This window comes from Ctenopharyngodon idella, chromosome 2, assembly GCF_019924925.1.
Source record: "Ctenopharyngodon idella isolate HZGC_01 chromosome 2, HZGC01, whole genome shotgun sequence".
Lineage (NCBI taxonomy): Eukaryota > Metazoa > Chordata > Actinopteri > Cypriniformes > Xenocyprididae > Ctenopharyngodon > Ctenopharyngodon idella.
In genome coordinates, this window is record NC_067221.1 from 5600457 (window position 1) to 5621663 (window position 21207).

At 38.1% G+C, this 21207-nt stretch overlaps 1 protein-coding gene across 1 annotated transcript; it reads right to left on the reverse strand.

Moving 5' to 3' along the window:
* Positions 1-709: 709 nt before the first annotated feature.
* casq1a (calsequestrin 1a) lies at positions 710-15211 on the reverse strand. Its single transcript, XM_051859749.1, has 11 exons — positions 14803-15211; positions 6400-6493; positions 4913-5013; positions 4680-4791; positions 4515-4588; positions 3964-4094; positions 3840-3885; positions 2385-2439; positions 2190-2290; positions 2001-2075; positions 710-1921 (listed from the first exon to the last, which is right to left on the reverse strand). Exons 1-11 carry the CDS (start codon positions 15037-15039, stop codon positions 1511-1513), a joined length of 1437 nt encoding a protein of 478 aa, XP_051715709.1. The 5' UTR covers positions 15040-15211; the 3' UTR covers positions 710-1510.
* Positions 15212-21207: the final 5996 nt, after the last annotated feature.

Consider the following 21207-nt stretch of genomic DNA (forward strand, 5'->3'; position numbering starts at 1 on the left):
TGCTTTGGGCAATGTTCTGCTGGGAAACCTTCCATCCATGTGGATGTTACTTTGACACGTACCACCTACTTAAGCATTGTTGCAGACCATGTACACCCTTTCATGGAAACAGTATTCCCTGGTGGCTGTGGCCTCTTTCAGCAGGATAATGCTCCCTGCCACAAAGACAAAATGGTTCAGGAATGGTTTGAGGAGAACGAGTTTGAGGTGTTGACTTGGTCTCCAAATTCCCCAGATCTCAATCCAATCAAGCATCTGTGGGATGTGCTGAACAAACAAGTCTGATCCATGGAGGCTCCACCTTGAAGCTTACAGGACTTAAAGGATCTGCTGCTAACATCTTGGTGCAGATACCACAGCACACCTTCAGTGGAGTCCAAGCCTTGACGGGACAGGGCTGTTTTGGCAGCAAAAGTGGGACCAATACAATATTAGGAAGGTGGTCATAATATTATGCCTGATCAGTGTATATTGTACCATATTTGTGGAAAGTGCCACATTTGAACCAGGAAAGCAATGAAAAACAGAATATTGAGGCAAAAAATCAGAAAGCACATCACATTTGCGATTTCTATGTGAGAGAAAAAGAGAAAAACCTTGCACCAAAACTATCATTTGGTATATGAACATCTGTCTCCTCACATGACACTACATGATACAGAGTGACCTGTGCTGAATTTATAAAGAAGACGTCATATGAAAAATCATATAAAAATGTACATCACTTTATTCCAATCTGTTTTTTATTTTAAGACTTAAGAGTAAAACCAAGTTGTCTTCGTTAAAAAAAAATAAAATATCAATGTTTCTTTTTCAGTAGAAAACGTTTGTGATTTACTGCACTTTTTAGACACAGAAGGAAGGCTGGACAATCCCTTCTCCGGCTAATGTCACATAAGGTCACATCCTGTCTTAACAAAGAAAGAAGGTATGACTAATGACCTTGAGGAAAAGCCTGCTTAGCACCTTTAGGTCCTATCACAGTGGGACAAACAATCCATCCACATATTAGTACAAATAAACATTGAGACAATAACAACAAATTCAACAGATGGATGTACACTTAAAATAATGTTGCTGCTCCCTCTGACGATCTTACAAATTTTTGGTTACATTTTTTATGCTTGAAAGTCAGGTCCTTTCCCAAATGTATAATTTACCGGCCAATTACAGTATTGTCCTTACGATTGAAAGAAATGGATGGCAATGAACTGAAAGCAATATTGCTAATTGTTTTGGTTTTATAAGTGATGTCAACATTTGGAAGTGAATATCTGAAGGTCTAAGAGAGAGCATGGTCTTTGAATTAATCATTGGGTCAATGGGAGATAGAATGATGAGTGCATTCCTAGATATGGTGGAACAAGGTGACAGTTAAATGATGACATTTTTAACCTCGTGATTTCCGACAAAAAATATTAAAGGAATTTTTATAACGTTGATGATTCAGACAGTCGCAATTAGACAGACTTTAGTTTGGACAATACATAGCATGTAAGATGGTAAAAGTTTAATCATCGTCTTCATCGTCGTCGTCGTCATCATCGTCGTCGTCGTCATCGTCGTCGTCATCGTCGTCGTCGTCATCATCGTCGTCATCATCGTCGTCGTCATCGTCGTCGTCATCATCGTCATCATCATCGTCGTCATCATCGTCGTCGTCATCGTCGTCGTCATCATCATCGTCGTCGTCGTCATCATCGTCGTCATCGTCGTCATCATCGTCGTCATCATCGTCGTCATCATCATCGTCATCATCATCATCGTCGTCGTCATCGTCGTCATCATCGTCATCGTCATCGTCATCGTCATCATCATCAGGATCGATTTTGTTCGATAGCACATCCTCCAGCCAATCCTCCAGCTCATCAACTGTTGGCATGTCGTCATCATCATCCATATCAAACCAGATACTTTCAGCCTGCAGAAGATACAACAGCTCAGTTTGGGTCTCGAAGGACACAACATACAGCACTGGAATCCTATAGTGAGAAACTTACATCATCAACCTCCACTACACCAATCTGAGGTGAGGACAGGTCAATGTCGAAGGTCTTCTCCCAATAGGGGACAAGCTGAAAGCCACAGAGACATCCTTAAGCTTTGGTATCTACTTTCACAACAAGGCTTATATTTGGAATATCCACTGACTATGCATTTCTTAGAGCAATAAAAGCCAATAGGGTTACCAGAGGGAAGTCATCGGGGTCGATCCAGACGATGCTCAGGTCGGGATTGTCGGTGTTATCCTCTGCCACTTCCTTCACGATTTCAAGGAATTCAAAGCCGTCTAAAAGAAGCCCAAGAAAATGTCAGGCACATTCAAGTGAGGAATAAAGTTGTATTATGGTTTAAAGTGACAATATAATAAAAAGATCTCATACCTGGGTCGCCCTCCTCAGCAAAAGCAATTATATGCTCACCATCAAGAGCATCCGCCTGTCAGAACATGCTTTTCTGTTAGTATCAAAATAGTGTACGAACTACTACAAATCATGAGATCACATCTTGGAAACCTTATCAATATCCTTGCTTTGATTTATAATATGATTTACTGTACATTAGTTTCATCATGTCTATGTTTCTGATAGATAATCCTGTGATTATATTACATGTGTAAATAGCAGTGCTTGCAAGGCAGCAAAAGAAAAGTGTTTAAGTTTTAGGCTTTGCTGAATGATATGGACCCTTTTCACAGACTGCGATGATGCATTTCGGCATTAATTACCTTCGTAAACCTAGCTTTTTTATATTTTATTTTTTTCAAGCTACACTATGTAACTATGTAACCGTTTTACATTAATACAATTTTGCAATTCTTTATAAAAAAAGGTACATAGCCTAGCTTTAAAAAGATTTACATTTACGTACATTTGTATCACTATACTTTTAATTACATACTTTAAATCAGGGCCTAAAACTAACTTTTTGCCACACCTGTTAATGGCCAGTGACTTGGCCATAAATATTTTTTACCAGCCATGAAACATAGATTAATCCTTATTAAAGTTATTTAGTCAAGAACAGTGAGTGATTTTTCTTTGTCTTTTGCTGTTCTATTAATTTTAAAAACACAGACAGCAGCAGGATTATAATGCTGCTGTCACTTTAAGAGCGAATGCACTGATCCAACATACTGATACACAAGTTTCTTTCTCAACTGTTTACGTTCACTTAAGACATAACTGACTATGTATACAAGTATACTTGCCAAGATGGACATTTTGACATAATTTTGTTTGAATATCTCTGTTCAAGCTCAAGAAGACGTGAAAGAGAGCTCAATTCAGTATTGTGTGCTGTCCAAGACGCGGATTTCTGGGCGTGCGCTTCGGATGTTTGGACACAGAAAACTTCCGACGCAGTTCGCAAGTAACGAACTGAGTTCCCTTTCACGTCTTATTATGCTTGAATATTTAAATTGGCACTTAAACTTTTGTGACGAAGCAGCACTGGCCCGTCAACTGTCCTGAGCACTGTTCATGTTCATATTCATAAAAACATTACCGGCCGACTGGCGATTGACACTGTTTCATATACTCACCAACGCTGATTTTTACTTGGCGAGTGTTAATTTTAGGCCCTGCTTTGAATTATAGATGTCTAAATCAAGGAGGTCTGTAATACCTGGAGAGAGCTATCCATTAGCATTCCCATTCATCTCAATGGCAGAGTGAAATTATCTACAAGATGAACTTTGAAAAGAGTCTGTTCGAGCTGAATTTATTGTAGCAAACTGTCAAAAAAGAAGAAAAATAGTATGTTTCAGCAATATCAATACAGCGTTGCCTTGCAAGCACCGTAAAAACGACTGTTTCACTGACACAGCTTCAGCTTACCCAGATCTCATACATGTTGTGTGGCTGCATTTTCCTCAGTGTTGGCCTGCGGAGACATTTTCATTAATGTTCACTGTTGATTTCATTTCTCAATTTAAAGCACTTTTCACATCAGTCAACACACCTGTCATTGTCCTCAATGAATTCAACAAGTTCTTTCTCGCTGTAGGGTTTACCAGGGATGACGACGGGTTCATCCATGAAGGGCTCATAGAAGTCCACCTCATTCAACTTCAAGCCTAGTTTTGTAGCAACCTGCAAAGAGGCATTGCAATAGCTTTGATCGACTGTCGATTTCAGGGTTTTTATACTTCAGGGTAAATTGACATGTATAGAAATAAATGTGCTGCTTTTGAAAATGAATCATGCGGATTTACTTTTAATTTGCATACAAATATTGTTATACACTACAGCTACAATCATCTTTAAGCACGCCCATAAAATATTAAAAAAGTTGTCAGAATACATTACCTAAAATGAGTAATCTAGATTACATTACTAACTACAATTTTTGTCATGTAGTTTGGAATCAGTAACCGACTACAATTAATCTACCCAGCACTGATTATAGATAAGATATAAAAACTAAAAATCACTGAGAAAGTACAGTGTAATTGGTCAAACTAGATTTCTGTAGGTACACAGGGATGTGTAAATTATAATTATGTAAATTACCTTTGGACTAAAGGTGGCAAAGAACTTGATGTGTGGATGAAACTCCTCTGCTGCGTCCTCATATTCATGGTAGTCTAAAATCACAAGACCACAGGCGAACTTCTCAAAACTGTTGACTTATTTACAATTTCTGGAAAAAATTTGTACTACCATTTGGATACGTACGGTCAGATTTCTCACTCTTGAAGAAGCCTATCAGCTTGATATCCTCCTCAATATTATGGAAACCTTTCAACTCACGCACATTGCTAATGATCTCAACTGGATCCTCAATGACCTGGGAAAAGAGTCGGGAGTAATGAATGACAGCATGGGCAAGAAGGAGAACAATGGGGAAAAAGGAAGAGCAGGAAGTAAATTGAAAACGTGAGAGAGGTCTCTAATTATTTTTCACGCACATCATAGAGGAACTCCACCAGTGTGTCCGCAGCAAGCTCTCCATCGTACTCAATGACCTCATCCTCAAAGAAGATATAGATACTGTCAGCCTCATCAAGACCTGAGGAGCACAAAGATGGAAATGAACCTGTGAGAACCTGGGTTTGAGAAATGTCCACCAGAGGTCATAGTTGTTCTTCTGCTGACATCCTAAAGTTTGACAAATCTATACAAAAGGCACCAATAAAGCACAAAATAAAGCCTGAAGCAGCAAAAACTAATTTTGAGGATTTCCACAAGAAAACACACAGATCAGATCCAATTACATTTTCATGACAGGTCAAAAAAATGACTTGTTTAGTGCTGTCAAATCATGATTAATCGCATGATTTTTATTGAAAAATGTACAAATATTATACACTGATGAGGCATAACATTATGACCACCTTCCTAATATTGCATTGGTCCCACTTTTGCTGCCAAAACAGCCCCTGACCCGTCGAGGCATGGACTCCTCTAGACCCCTGAAGGTGTGCTGTGGTATCTGACACCAAGATGTTAGCAGCAGATCCTTTAAGTCCTGTAAGCTTGCAAGGTGGAGCCTCCATGGATCGGACTTGTTTGTTCAGCACATCCTACAGATGCTCGATTGGATTGAGATCTGGGGAATTTGGAGGACAAGTCAACACCTCAAACTCGTTGTTGTGCTCCTCAAACCATTCCTGAACCATTTTTGCTTTGTGGCAGGGTGCATTATCCTGCTGAAAGAGCCACAGCCACCAGGGAATACCGTTTCCATGAAAGGGTGTACATGGTCTGCAAAAATGCTTAGGTAGGTGGTACGTGTCAATGTAACATCCACATGGATGGCAGGACCCAAGGTTTCCCAGCAGAACATTGCCCAAAGCATCACACTGCCTCCGCCGGCTTGCCTTCTTCCCATAGTGCATCCTGGTGCCATGTGTTCCCCAGGTAAGCGACACACACGCACCCGGCCATCCATGTGATGTAAAAGAAAACGTGATTCATCAGACCAGGCCACCTTCTTCCATTGCTCTGTGGTCCAGTTCTGATGCCACACGGGCCAGCCTTCGCTCCCCACGTGCATCTTGTCCGCCCATGACCCTGTCTCCGGTTCACCACAGTTCCTTCCTTGGAGCACTCTTGATAGATACTGACCACTGCAGACCGGGAACACCCCACAAGAGCTGCAGTTCTGGAGATGCTCTGACCCAGTCGTCAAGCCATCACAATTTGGCCCTTGTCAAACTCGCTCAAATCTTTACGCTTGCCCATTTTTCCTGCTTCTAACACATTAACTTTGAGGACAAAATGTTCACTTGTTGTCTAATATATCCACCCACTAACAGGTGCCGTGATGAAGAGATAATCAGTGTTATTCACTTCACCTGTCAGTGCTCATAATGTTATGCCTAATCGGTATATTATGTACAGCATGTCACATGACAAGTATGGTCATATTTGAGTGTTTTTTGAAGGTACTTACCTAGTTTCTTGGCAACAGCTCTGTCTGTCTTCTCATCGAGTAGGCCAATCCCGATGTCCTCGTCGTCAAGATCCTCCAGGACTTGTGCAGCAAGCTGTGTAACAAAAAAAATACAATTTTTAATGTCCTTCAGCTTCTTCAAACAGCATGTGTGATTTGGTTGAGATGTTTAAAAGCATGTTAGTGGTCCCCCTAATAACTGTGTTGAGAGGGCATTCTTCAGAAGTTCCTGTGGAAACACTAAGGTAAGATGGCTTCTTGTTTTAATCTTAGTTGGGGTTGGCATTCTGTCAGCCCAAACATTATGTATTTATTATCAAACTGAGAGCTGGTTTTGGTAGCTAAGCACAAACACACTGTGTTGGACAAGGACAGCACATTTGTTTTCGGACTGCACAGATATTTCAGGCTCTGCTGTAAGAACTGTAGTTAGTTTCTTCCACAGTCTTACATCCATAAAAGCCATCATCAGGAGCGCTGCCCCTGCACTTTCTAAATCGGTGTGAAACTTGACCCTGTATGATGGACAGATGTCTCCACCAATCGCAGAGCTACATGTGCCTGCTGAGCCGGAGTAACAGGGTGCTGGGGTGGTGACAGGTGCACAAAACCATTTCTCCAAACATCTGAAACAAATGAAATAAATGCCCTTGCATTCCTATTCAAACAGACACACCATCTTCATTTTGAGTATTTTTATCCATACATGTCGCTCTAAAATAGTTTAAATAATTTAATAGTGTATATGTAGAATAGGATATACCATTAACTTCCAAACTTGATTTTCTTTCTTCCATGCAACACAAAAGGAGAAACAATGCAATCTCCATGCAATTACTATACACTGGGACCGAAGCTTTTAAACTTCAAAAATGATGCAAAAGTGGCATAAACATATCCTAAACATGTTTCATGTGACATGCACACTGTATTTGAGGTCTTTTGATGTCATCATAGCTTTTCATGAAAAACAGACTGAACTTTAATTGGTTTTTCACTGATAATTTCCCCCTCCAGTAAGCTGTTGATGCATAACCAGCTAATGAATATATGTTCTAAGAACGTTTCCATTACGTTATGAAATTATTATTTCTAAAAGTTCTCTGCATATTCAAAATGTCCAGTTTTTCAAATGTTTTAAATCTTTTTTTTTTTAATGCAAGTGTTAAGGGAACATCCATTTTGTAATTTTGCAAAAAATTATAGGAACGTTACTCAGAAAATTCGGAAACATTTAAAAAACGTTACATGACATCCAACTAAAAGGTTTTAGAAAAAAAAAAAAACACTTCATGAACAATGTATAAATATTGTTTTTGTGGTAAGATTTTGAGAACATTTTTAAAGACCCAACGTTCTAATATTAATGTTACTGGGAGAATGTTCATAACTTTGAGAGAACCTCGCCAGAATATTAGCCAAAGTTCTGAGAACATTACGAACGTGGATATCTAAGCGTACATACCTCATTCAACTACTTCAGATGTCAATACATCCGCCATTTTAGCTGAACAGTCAATATTACAGATGCCGCTCATCACTCACACTAACAATTTACCACATTTTTATTTACCACATGCAAAATTATCAAACATTAATGATGAACTAAATCCTGTGAAAATAGATCTGCTAAAGACTACTATTGCAGATATAAATATTCTTAGGTATAAATAACTAGGGTGAAGATGCAAAGTCAACTTGCTCTTGAGTGTTCACAGACTGGCTTTGACCGTTCCAATATGGAGGACAGCTATGCACCTTATGCAATATCTATGCATTAACTACTGTGACCAAATCGAGTGAGTAAATGAATCAGAACGAATCCTTCAGATCAACTGAATCACTGAAGAGATCTGTCTCAAAGTAATGATTCATGAATCACAAATGGCTATTTCCAATGCCAATGAGAACTTTTTTGAATAATGAATTACATTTTCAGTCTGAGACTTGAAATTTGGTGCATGGGTTTTATGGACTGCATTTATAATATTTTTAGGACTTTTTATCACTTTTGAAGCTTGAAAGCTTCAGTCCTCATTCTTTGTAATTGCACAGAAAAAAAGACCATATGGAATTTTATCCTTTTGTGTTCCACAGAAGAAAAAAAAAACGCAGATTTGGAGCAACTTGTGGGTGTGTAAACAAAATTTTAATTTTGGGGTGATGTTGCAGGCCCATAAATCCAATTTTTAAAAATGTTTCTGTCTAAATTCTGAACTATTTTTGTGAGAAAGAATCAGATTTTTTAAGTGTTCTATTAATTTGTTTAAATTATTTGCCTGAGAATTTTATGCAAGTTCTTCCAGCTTGTCTCTGTAATATTAGCAGCAATATTTGAGTGATAACTCTTCTCTTTGTTAATGTGCTCGATAATAGAATAATGTCCTTAGACATATAGGTTTTCCTATAAGTTTAGTCCAATGCATCAGTGCAACATATTAGCATTAAAGGGGGTAAATAGGTCTGTTAAATGAACCTTAGGCTAAACTCAGCTAAAGGCCGAATAGACCACGGCTATATAAGGTGACCCACAAAAAGCCATGAGTCAACAAGAGAAGATTTTTGCAGTGAAGCAGAGATACAGTTTGCTCATCACAAATCAGACATTTAATCATAAACACAGCCACGGGGTAACGTGCCTTTCTTCTTCCTCTTTATATCCCTCCATCTCTTCCAATCATATCTTTCCAATTCAGTATATAATTATCAATTCATAAATGCAATAAAATCTAAACATGGCCTCCTAAGAACAGAATTGAGAACAAACTCTATAACTGAGTCCTCTCTGAGTATTTATTAGCCAATATAAATATTTGTTGTTTTATTAAGGAAATATAACCAGAAACAGCCTAGGCCTGGTTGGTGTAAATGAGAGCATACAAGTGTTTCTATAAGGGCAGAAAGCAGATCTTCAGTTGGAGCATCACAGCGGCCTGTGCCACACAAACAGCTATGACAGCAGAGGCGTCTATAATTAGAGCTGCTGCAGAGACCAACCGGGACTATTTTGGCGAGGTGGTGGTGACGTTCAGGTTCCTGGGATCCGCTGACAGGTACAGTACTGCGCCCAACACTCAGTACTCTCAGCCGACACTGCAGATTTCATGCTAGGACCTCCTGAGCTCACGCAGCACTCAAGCTGTTAGTGTAACTCACGTAACAGTACAACAGCGCTGGACTACTGTGTATTCAGGAGCAAAGCCACGTACAAAAAGCGCACAGGGTGCGTCTCAATCAGCTCAGTAGTCAGGGCACTGATTAGGGAGTCGGCCATTTTGAGGGCTGTCTCAATCGCAAAATCCTTCCAGTGCACTGAAACTTTCGCCGCCACAATGAACTGTGAAAACCACTATGACCTCTTAAAGGGACAGTTCACCCAAAAATGAAAATTCTGTCATCATTTACTCATCCTCAAGTTGTTCCAAACCTGTATGTGTTTCTTTCTTCTGCTGAACACAAAAGAAGATATTTTGAAGAATGTGGTTAACCAAACAGTTGATAGACTTGACTTCCATAGTATGGGAAAAATACTATGAAAGTCAATGGGGTCCATCAGCTATTTGGTTAGAGACATTATTTTTAATTTTTGGGTGAACTATCCCTTGAACAAAAGTTCTGAAGCCAAGTCTTGAGTCAACTTAACTCAAAAACAAACTATTTACAAGTTATTTAATTATATTTCATCATAAACATACGTTGTTAAACAGGTACGGAACATAATCTAGCTAACATTTATAATAAATTTACAGCTAAAATGTTATGCAACAATCAAAGTATTTATCATAATGTGCTTTAAATAACAACATGCATGCATTCGTGGTGCTTTAGCGAATGCACATTGGAGGTAACTATTTTGCAAATAAAGTGGTAAATTATGTTTTTTTTTGTGCAAAGCACTTGTGTCGCTTCATAAAATTGAGGTTAAACCACTGGAGTTATTATTTTAGTTATGTCTTTACTATCATTCTGGGGCTTGAAAGTGGTAGTTGCATAGACTGTCAATGGAGGGACAGAAATCTCTCAGATTTCATCAAAAATATCTTCATTTGCGTTCAGAAGATAAACGAAAGTCTTACGGGTGTGGAACGACATGAGGGTGAGTAATTAATAACAGAAATTTCATTTTTGGGTGAACTAACCCTTTAAACTATTTGCTTAAATTACAAGAAATGTTGCCTTGGCAACTAACTAAAATAAAATAAGTACTGCTAAACAAAGTCCCTTTAAAACAAGTCATTTCACTCGGCGGCCATCTTTGAAACGCCTCTCGGGCATCCTGGGCATCATGCAGCTCCTATCTCTTTGAATGGGGAAACATCAAATTCTCCAAAGCTGTTTGCCAAGCTTTCGATTAAATTTCATATTTGAAATCACCAATGAAATCTGACAACAACTGTCTCATAAATTTTTTTTCCAAACGCTCAAATCATGACAAAAAAAAAACAGTATTTAGGCTGGATCAAGCTAATGCGCATGCGCAGACCTAAATGTGCGTCTCTTGTGCCTCATTTCAGAGGCGCGCGTCTGACTGTTTCTATAGAAACCGGTGCTTCTAACGGCCGCTGCAGTGACGCGCTGACTTTACAGGTCGGCGATTGGCTCTTATTTTGAAGGCGGGACTTATTCCGCCATATTGAGCGTTACACTTTCTCCCATTCAAAACAATACGAGTGACATGTCTTGTGTTATTCTATAGTCTTTGTGCTAAATTAAGTAATACTAAAATAACACTAAAAGTACAAACTTCACTTCAATTTCAAATTAACTTTAACTTTTCAGATAAACACCACTTGTGATGTGGACAATGCCAATCAAACACACTAGAAAACATCAGCATCTTCTCAGCAGGCAGAGCCCACCCCATGTGGTCAAAAGGTTACACCATTGTTTAGCCATGCTGTCACCTCCTGGATTCAACAGTGCTCTGTTGTTATTAAGAACTTTGTGTGCCGGTCTCAGTGCAATCCATTGATGTATTGTGTTTGTTTGTGGGATTAGTAGTTTAAATGAGATAAATCTCAGTCTAAATGCTGACAGATTTCTTTTGGGACATTGTGCTTTGGGAGAAGGGCAAGAACAGACTATCCTCTGACCTTTTAATTTTCACCATAAAGTGGTGTTTATAATATTAATTATTATTTATTTGCTAAAATGTATGTATAAAAGTAGTCTTGGTTCCTGTGTTTAACAGTTTTGTTAACATTGTTCATTATAATATATCATCAGTGCATCATGCACAACCTTTTTTCTTAATAGGCCTATGATGTGAGGGTAATGTGTGCCAATTTTAAAAAATGTATTGCCTATTTAGAGGCCTGATGGCTGTGGATGCGTCTCAATCAACTCCCTATAGCTCCCTAGGTTGTAAATCAGTATATTTTGTACGTGAATTCGGGCACTGGTAAGGACAGTAAGGACCGAGGCTCAATACACATTGGGACACTGATGGTGACATGACAACATCCTCATTGTACAACGTAACTACTAGTATATTTCAGCAGCAGAACTGATATTGTTCATTTAATTGTTGACATGAGACCAGACGTTTCGTGAAGTACGCATGTTGGAGATTAAAGGGTTAGTTCACCCAAAAATGCAAATTCTGTCATTAATTACTCACCCTCATGTTGTTCCACACCCGTAAGACTTTCGTTCATCTTCAGAACACAAATTAAGATATTTTTGATGAAATCCGATGGCTCAGTGAGGCTTCTATAGCCAGCAAGATAATAAACACTTTCAGATGCCCAGAAAGCTACTAAAGACATATTTAAAACAGTTCATGTGACTACAGTGGTTCAACCTTAATGTTATGAAGTGACGAGAATGTTTTTTGTGCGCCAAAAAAACAAAATAATGACTTTATTCAATAATATCTAGTGATGGGTGATTTCAAAACACTGCTTCATGAAGCTTCGAAGCTTTACGAATCTATTGTTTCGAATCAGTGGTTCGGAGCGTGTATCAAACTGCCAAAGTCACGCCCCCCAGTGGTGAACCATTGAAATTTCGAAACACTTATGACGCGACGAAGCGTCGTTTACTAAAATCACGTGACTTTCACGCTCCGAACCACTGATTTGAAACAAAAGATTCGTAAAGCTTCGAAGCTTCATGAAGCAGTGTTTTGAAATCGCCCATCACTAGATATTGTTGAATAAAGTTGTTATTTTGTTTTTTGGCGCACAAAAAATATTCTCGTCACTTCATAACATTAAGGTTGAACCACTGTAGTCACATGAACTGTTTTAAATACATCTTTAGTAGCTTTCTGGGCATCTGAAAGTGTTAATTATCTTGCTGTCAATGGAGGCCTCACTGAGCCATCGGATTTCATCAAAAATATCTTAATTTGTGTTCAGAAGATGAACGAAGGTCTTACGGGTGTGGAACGACATGAAGGTGAGTAATTAATGACAGAATTTTCATTTTTGGGTGAACTAACCCTTTAATATTTTGTAAATAAAGTGATCAATTATGTTTTTTTTGTGCAAACAAAGTACTTGCGTCATTTCATAAAATTGAGGTTAAACCACTGGAGTCACGTCAATCAGTTTTACGATCTTTCTGTGAACTTTTTGAAGCGTCAAAGTGGTAGTTGCGTAGCTGTCAATGGAGGGACAGAAATCTCTCAGATTTCATTAAAAATATCTTCATTTGTGTCTTACAGGTTTGGAAAGACAAGAGTGAGTAATTAATGACAGAATTTTCATTTTCGGGTGAACTAACCCTTTAATAGTTTAGTAATAGTTATAGTTAACAATAACAACACTGTTGTCAATAGCCAGCTAATCTTCTTATGCAATCTAATACAGTGTTACCCATGATCTGTCATTCAGGCCCTATACATACTGTACTATAATTAATCAGCAAAAGCCAGCAGCTGACAATTTGGTGATGTATACCTTGTGCTACGTATAGCATAAACACACAGCTGCTGTGACACTGTAAGACTCGTTGCATGTTTTCAATCTTTGAACCAATGAGACAGCATGAAAATATCAGAACTGATGCTTCAAAATGCTATCTTACATTACATATCCTTTTTTTAGCATTAGTTTTGGTGTCCGCATATGGGCCTGTCGGCAAACCCAAAATGAAAATGTACTGAGATGAAACCAGAAAAGCAAATTCCTTTGAAAAACGACCCATCCGAGCTCATGCCCGGGGTGCAAATTTACTGTGTGGTGCATCAGCACTTTTCTGATGATCGATGCCATAGTCCAGATTTTTCCCATGGCGGGTGTAACAGGCCCCACATTCCCCAGGCTCTGGTGGAGAGCTTTTCCTTCTGATCCAGAGCAAAGTCACAGAAAGTCTATATGGTTTTTTAATTGAGTTTGTAATGGTCCTCTATCAAGGTTAAAAAATCTAAAACAATAGCTACTAATAAAGGCTATAGAAGAATTACTGCTTCAACCATCAGATTAAAATCGACACATCAGTGCAAACGACAAATTCAAAGTGCCATGCAACTCTGTTTACAGTCAATGTAACTTTCAATGAACTATGAGAGCAGAACTATGAAGTGCCGGAAGTAAAAGACTACATGCTATAAATAGCTGCACAGTTATTCCTGTTGAGGTGAACTTTCCTGCTGCACTGGATCAGCAGTTTACTGGTTTGACTTCTCGAGTCTTTGACTGACACCGTTCAAGGAGCATTTGACTGTTAGCTAAATATGTAGTTTTGCATTATGGTTAAATTTAACCTGCTATCTATCTATCTGTCCGTCCGTCTGTCGTATGGATATATTTTTAGGATGTACTTGACAAGAGTTAAATTAAGACTTTATACAACAAAGGGTTTTAACCAGTGTTATTTTAGTATACTATACTATTAATATTTTAATTTTTTTTTATTTTTATATATTTTTTAGTTTTACATTTTAACTTTTTTATTAGAAAAACCTTTATTTGATTTTTAAAAATCAAAAAAAAAATTTTTTGTTTAGTTTTAGTAATTTTAGTCATTTAAGTACTTAAATGTCTAAGTTTTTTAAGTTTGCACTAATATTCATATTTTATAACAGTGAAATGAACGAAAATCAGTTTTAGTTAACAACAAAATGGTTTTGACTGATTCACAAGCAGTTATGTGCAAATATTTTCTGTTCTTATCAAAACACTGCAAATAATATGTCCGCTAGAGCGAAGACTTTAAAAGTTAGTGACTTTAAGTGTGCATTTAAATGCCTATTTCGGTAAGCAACAACAAATCTGACAATCCTTCTCTAACGGACAAATCCTATGATTTTCGTCATCTAAACTGGTCCTTTCACAGATGACTTAAGTAAAGGATCTTCATTAGCATCTGTGCTTCACAACTGCCCAAAGTTACACTGGTTCCAGCTGCTCCCAATAACTACCCCTCCCTTTTGTCCGATTTCTGAGTCAAACCCACCTCAAGGGCCAGCTCCTCAATCTGAAACTGTTTCTGGGCGACTCTGCTGGATCCTACGTGCTCATGGTAGTACACCACCATCACGTCATATTTCTTCATCACAGACTTGTAATTCTTGGCATTAAGCTCGTGAACGCGGTCCTTTCCATCGTACTCAGGGATGTCCATACCTTTCTGGCCCCATGACAGCTGCCCGAAGGTCAGAAGGAGCCCAAGGAACACTAGGTTCCACTTCATGATTCAATATACTTAAGTAGGGAAAACTGTAGTTCCAATGAATTTAAAACAAATCGACTAAATACTTCATAAAATTAAATTAGAAAGGACCTGTGATCCCCGCCACCCAGAACAGACAAGACCAAGTCCTGAGGCCCCCTGTATGAAACCCCTACACACGGGTAAAAGAGACGAGCAACAGGGTCGAGAGCGTTTTAGGGGGTGGGATCAGGTGGGTGCATGAGAGAGAGAGAGAGAGAGTGAGATTGATATGAGAGAGGGGGCTGCTAAAAAAGACATTTCTTCATGCAGTGAGCCAGACTGGAGATCACAGCAAGGCAAAGTATAGAATTAGTTCAACTTTTAAGGAAACAAAGTTTGCGCACAACATTGGACAACAAAATCTGAAGCGTGAATGAAAGATCATAAAGAATGAGATGGTATGAGACACACAGGAAGGCTTTCTCTACCATATTAAAGGGATAGCTCATCCAAAAATGAAAATTACCCCATGATTTACTCAAGCCATGCTAGGTGTATATGACTATCTTCTTTCAGGCGAATACAATCAGAGTTTTATTAACAAATATCCTGGCTCTTCCGAGCTTTATAATGGTAGGAAATAGAGGATGAGATTTTGAAGCCCAAAAAAGTGCAACCATCCATCATAAAAGATATCCACATGGCTTCAGGGGGTTAATAAAGGCCTTCTGAAGCAAAGCGATGTGTTTGGGTAAGAAATATATCCATATTTAAAACTTTACAGACTAAAATAACTAGCTTCCAGCAGACGATCATACGCATGTCGACTTGCGGCAAAAGAGTAACCCCTGACGCGATGTAGGAGTATCGTAAGCTTAGACGCATCTCGCTGTTCAAACAAATTGGGCTGGGCAACAAACTCAAGCTCCTCTTCTCTTATATCGAAATTTCTCTTTAAAAAATCTTGTTTTAGACTTCTAATTTGTGACCGGTGTTTTGTTTTGCGCTTCCGAGTTCGTCAATACGTCACGTGTTGGGTCAGAGCTCACTCTTTTGCCGTCTGCCGAAAGCTAGTTATTTTCATTTTTAAAGTTTTAAATTTGAACATTTTTCTTACACAAACGCATCGCTTCGCTTTAGAAGGCCTTTATTAAACGATTAGTTCACTTTCAAACGGAAATTAGCCCAAGCTTTACTCACCCTCAAGCCATCCTAGGTGTGTATGACTTTCCTCTTTCTGATGACCACAATCGGAGAAATATTAATAAATATCCTGACGCATCCGAGCTTTATAATGGCAGTGAACGGGATCAACGAGTATGAGCTGAAGAAAGTGTCTCCATCCACATCCATCCATCGTAAACATGCTCCACACGGCTCCAGGGGGTTAATAAAGGCCTTCTGAAGCGAAGCGATGTGTTTGTGTAAAAAAAAATATCCATATTTAACAGGTTATGAAGTAAAATATCTAGCTTCCACCAGACCACCTTCTGTATTCAAGTTACGAAGAAAGTGTGAAACTCTTGCAGTTCACAAAGCTTACGCTACGTCCTACGCCTTCCCTATTCAACTTACAGAAAAAGTGTAACTGACGCAACGCCAGTTGACACTTTCTTCGTAACTTGAATATGGAAGAAGGTCTGGCGGAAGCTAGATATTTTACTTCATAACTTGTTAAATCCAACACTTGCTGTGTTTGAAATCGCCCCCTATTATTCCCTACATTACTCCACTAATATAGTCCACTTGATGGAGTGAATGAAATGAGTGAGTGCACCGGAAGGGCTGCCGATTTCGCATAGTTTGTGCTGCTGTTTAATAATCTTTTGAAATGTAGCAAACTGGCAGCTCCAGTAGTAATGAATATTTATGTTGAACTAGCATGTTCAAACCTTTTAAACGATTTAATGATTAATTAAAAAGGAATTTATACCTGTATGATAATGCTGGACCAGCGCGGTTTGGAAAATGAATGGATGATTGATTCAGCTGCGGGCGCCATCTCCTGGCAAGACGCGGGAATTCATTCAGCGCGCGACTCTCACAGTGCATTATGGGTATTCTCTAGACATTGAGCGGGCATCGGTTGTACACTCGTTATTACGGTGCATTGTTTGGATTGAATGAGTGCACTCAACATCGTCCACCACTACAAATGACTGTCCCCTCAAATAGTGCCCTATTTAAGAGTATAGGGGGCGATTTCGGACACAGCCACTATCTTACAAATTCATACGAACTCACTCGAACGAATTCATACGATTTGTCTAAACACCGGTGACGGGTAGGTTTATGGGTTCATACGAATTTGGCTACTCGTAAAAAATACGTACGATTTAGCAAAAAACTTAGTACGAGTGAGGTTATACGAATTAGCCACCTCATAAAATACATACAAATTGCGTGAGATCGGGTTGGTAAATCATGGGGTAATTTTAATTTTTGGGTGAACTATCCCTTTAAGCTATACAGAGCTTGGATCTTGGCTAAAAATACCAAGATGTAGCATGGAGACGGACGTGCGGCGAGGGTAGGGGGTGGGGGGTGTCTTGTTTGCCGCACTTGGCTCATCCGTGGTGCTAGAATGTGGCACTAGGTCACTTCAGGACATGATGGAGAGACAAGACTGGTGCATCTCCTTAGGTTTCACAGATGTCAGTTTGCTTTTTGGGCTATCAATTCTGGCTTGCACTTCTCTCTGTCCCATAATGGTGCATTTGATATGCAGCCCGACCGCATTCATGTTCAGTGTGTTTATCAGCGCTGACAAATTTTTTTTTTGATGGCCTACATGCCTAAACTCTGTGAGGGACACTACAGTAAGAGCATGCCCAAGATTATTTGTGTGTGCGTGGTAGCTAAATAGCTCAAGATTACTTTACAAATTGAAAGACGAGATGCGAGTTATTAATAAAAATCACGTAACATGATCTTACGTGTTCTCTTCCCTTCAGCCTCTTTATTTAGTGGCCTGTGGAGTTAATGCCTATTTAGTCGTCAGCTGGTGGTTAATGATGAAGCAAAGTAGTGTGTTTGAGAGAGAGATGATGTGATGAAAAGGGGGGCGTAAGTAAAAGGAGAGTGCTTGGCATATCCGGTGTTGACTGTGTCAAAAGCATCAGCACATTTAACATAGTCCTTTATTAAATGGTAACATCGTTTGTTTGATGTGACATCGGAACACTTAGAGTCAGTATGAAATCCTGTTCACCACCTATTTTATGTCTTTGATGTGATGTATTTCCAAATGATATTCACTGAGAAAAAAATGTAGGATGGGATTTTTTTTCCATCATAAATTGATTGGACTATGAACTATATATATATGCCTAACCTAAAACCACCAATTATATAAAGTACACAACATTTTACATGTTGTTATGTTATGTACGAATGATAAATAAGTAAACCATGTGAAAATAGTAAACTAGAGAGATGTTATTATGTCACAGTGATAACATTTAGATCTTGTTTTTGATCACCTGGCTTAAAATGGTTACTAAACTAATCAATATTTTTCTTTATGGCACCATCTAGTGGTAAAAATAATATGATACAGATTAAAGACAAGAATGTTGATATGCATAAAGAGCTCTTATTCAAAATGTCATTGAGTATTTCACATATATATTGATATGATATCATTTATGACTTACTTTTGACATAACCGTCCTGATTGAAAAAAAAAACACCAGAATGCAGACAAATAGGAGTGTGCACGGATCCAGTAGCTCTACACTTCGGATTCAAACCGGACCATCCAGATATCTTTGAAGAATAGCCTACTTATTTCAACATACTACAATTTGGGATACACTCTAATTTCAAATACTATTTAGGATGGATAGTATGCAAATTAGGACGCAGTAACAAACACACACACACACACACACACACATTTGTTTCACTATTATTGAGGACATTGCATAGACTTCCATTGACTTTATATCAGGTTAATGATATTTTCTAACATTCACAGAAAGATTTAAACAAAACATGTTTTTGCCGATTTAAAAGCCTTTTTAAAGGTCTAACTTTTGGCCCTCTAGCAGTTAAAAAACAAAATGACTTACTTTTGTTTTTGCAGAAGAACATTGTGAATTTTGGTTGTGCTTCGGCTCTGCGTGACTGTGCGGATAAATATGATTAACCTACTGCTCATAAAACATTCACTACTTGGCTTAAAGGATTAGTTCACTTTCAAATGAAAATTAGCCCAAGCTTTACTCACCCTCAAGCCATCCTAGGTGTATATGACTTTCTTCTTTCTGATGAACACAGTCGGAGAAATATTAATAAATATCTTGACGCATCCTAGCTTTATAATGGCAGTGAGCGATACAAACGAGTATGAGCTGAAGAAAGTGTCTCCATCCACATCCATCCATCATAAACGTACTCCACACGGCTCCGGGGAGTTAATAAAGTCCTTCTGAAGCGAAGCGATGCATTTGTGTAAAAAAAAAAAAAATCCATATTTAACAAGTTATAAAGTAAAATATCTAGCTTCCGCCAGACCGCCTTCTGTATTCAATTTATGAAGAAAGTGTAAAACTCTCGAAGTTCAGAAAGCTTACGCTACATCCTACGCCTTCACTATTCAACTTACGAAAAAAAGCCATTTTTTTTCAGTTAAGCTTTTTCCGTAAGTTGAATAGGGAAGGCGTAGGACGTAGCGTAAGCTTTTTGAATTGTGAGAGTTTTACACTTTCTGTGTAAGTTTAATACGGAAGGTGGTATAAGGTAATAATTCTCCGATTGTGTTCATCAGAAAGAAGAAAGTCATATACACCTAGGATGGCTTGAGGGTGAGTAAAGCTTGGGCTAATTTTCATTTGAAAGTGAACTAGGGTAAACGTACCTATTAAGCTCACCAAAATCTATATTGAGACATTTTTAGTGCACAGGATATTGGTTTTAGTACAAGACGTTATGTTAAAATAAAATATTAATCTCTCACACAATAATATTTAATTTTATTTTAAATGACAAAATTTCAATTAAGATGTACATCATTAAATGCAAAAAGTCTGGCTGTGCTTAATGGGTACATTTTTGTACCCTTTAAGCACACCCCCATTGCCATTAAGCCCACAACAAATATTCTTGTTCATTTTAAACAACCTTTTTAAAGAATTAAAAAATGTTTTATTTGAAGGTACAGAGTCAATCACAGAAAAAAACAAATAAGAACACTAAAATCAAGCAGCAAGGCATTTAATTTGATCAGTTATATATTCATAGTGAAGTGTCATTCAAACACATTGCAACATCTAGACTAGTCCTTATTCAGCTAAGTAACACATATTCAAAAATCAAATAATAGTATAAGCTTTGACGCCTTTCACTGTTCAAACAAATAGGGCTGGGCAACAAACTCAAGCTCCTCTACTCTTATATCGAAATCCTCCAACATTTCTCTTTAAAAATTCTTGTTTTAGACTTCTAATTCGTGATTGGTGTTTTGTTTTGCTCTATCCTCTGCGCTTCCGCATTCGTCAATACGTCATGCGTCGGGTCAGAGGTCACTCTTTCGCTGTGTACGGCTGTCAGTTGGAAGCTAGTTATTTTAGTTTTTAAAGTTTTAAATTTGGATATTTTTCTTACACAAATGCATCACTTTGCTTCAGAAGGCCTTTATTAACCCACGGAGCCATGTGGATATCTTTTATGATGGATGGTTGCACTTTTTTGGGCTTCAAAATCGCATCCTCTTTTTACTGTCATTATAAAGCTTGGAAGATCCAGGACATTATTTAATATAACTCTGATTGTATTCGTCTGAAAGAAGAAAGTCATATAGGATGGCTTGAGGGTGAGTAAATCATGGGGTAATTTTAATTTTTGGGTGAACTATCCCTTTAAGGCTGTGAAAATAAGTTATTAATCATTTTATAAATATTAACTTAAAGTGACAACCATCATTTAATATTTAAAGTCTGTTTATGAAGTATTTACATAAATGTTCAATGTGGATGATCTTAAAGGGAGCACACAGAGCTTAATTGGAGCAGCAACAATTTTTAATCGATAAATATTACATGAAATTTAAAGGACAAGATTTGGCAAAATAAATAATCTAGGTCATGTATTAAGTTTATACATATTTTAATATGAACAACTATTGTTGACAATATCTATGAAATTATACTTTTTCTCATTGATGTCACACTGAGGCAGTGTGATTTTCATAGTAGTGCACCCTTT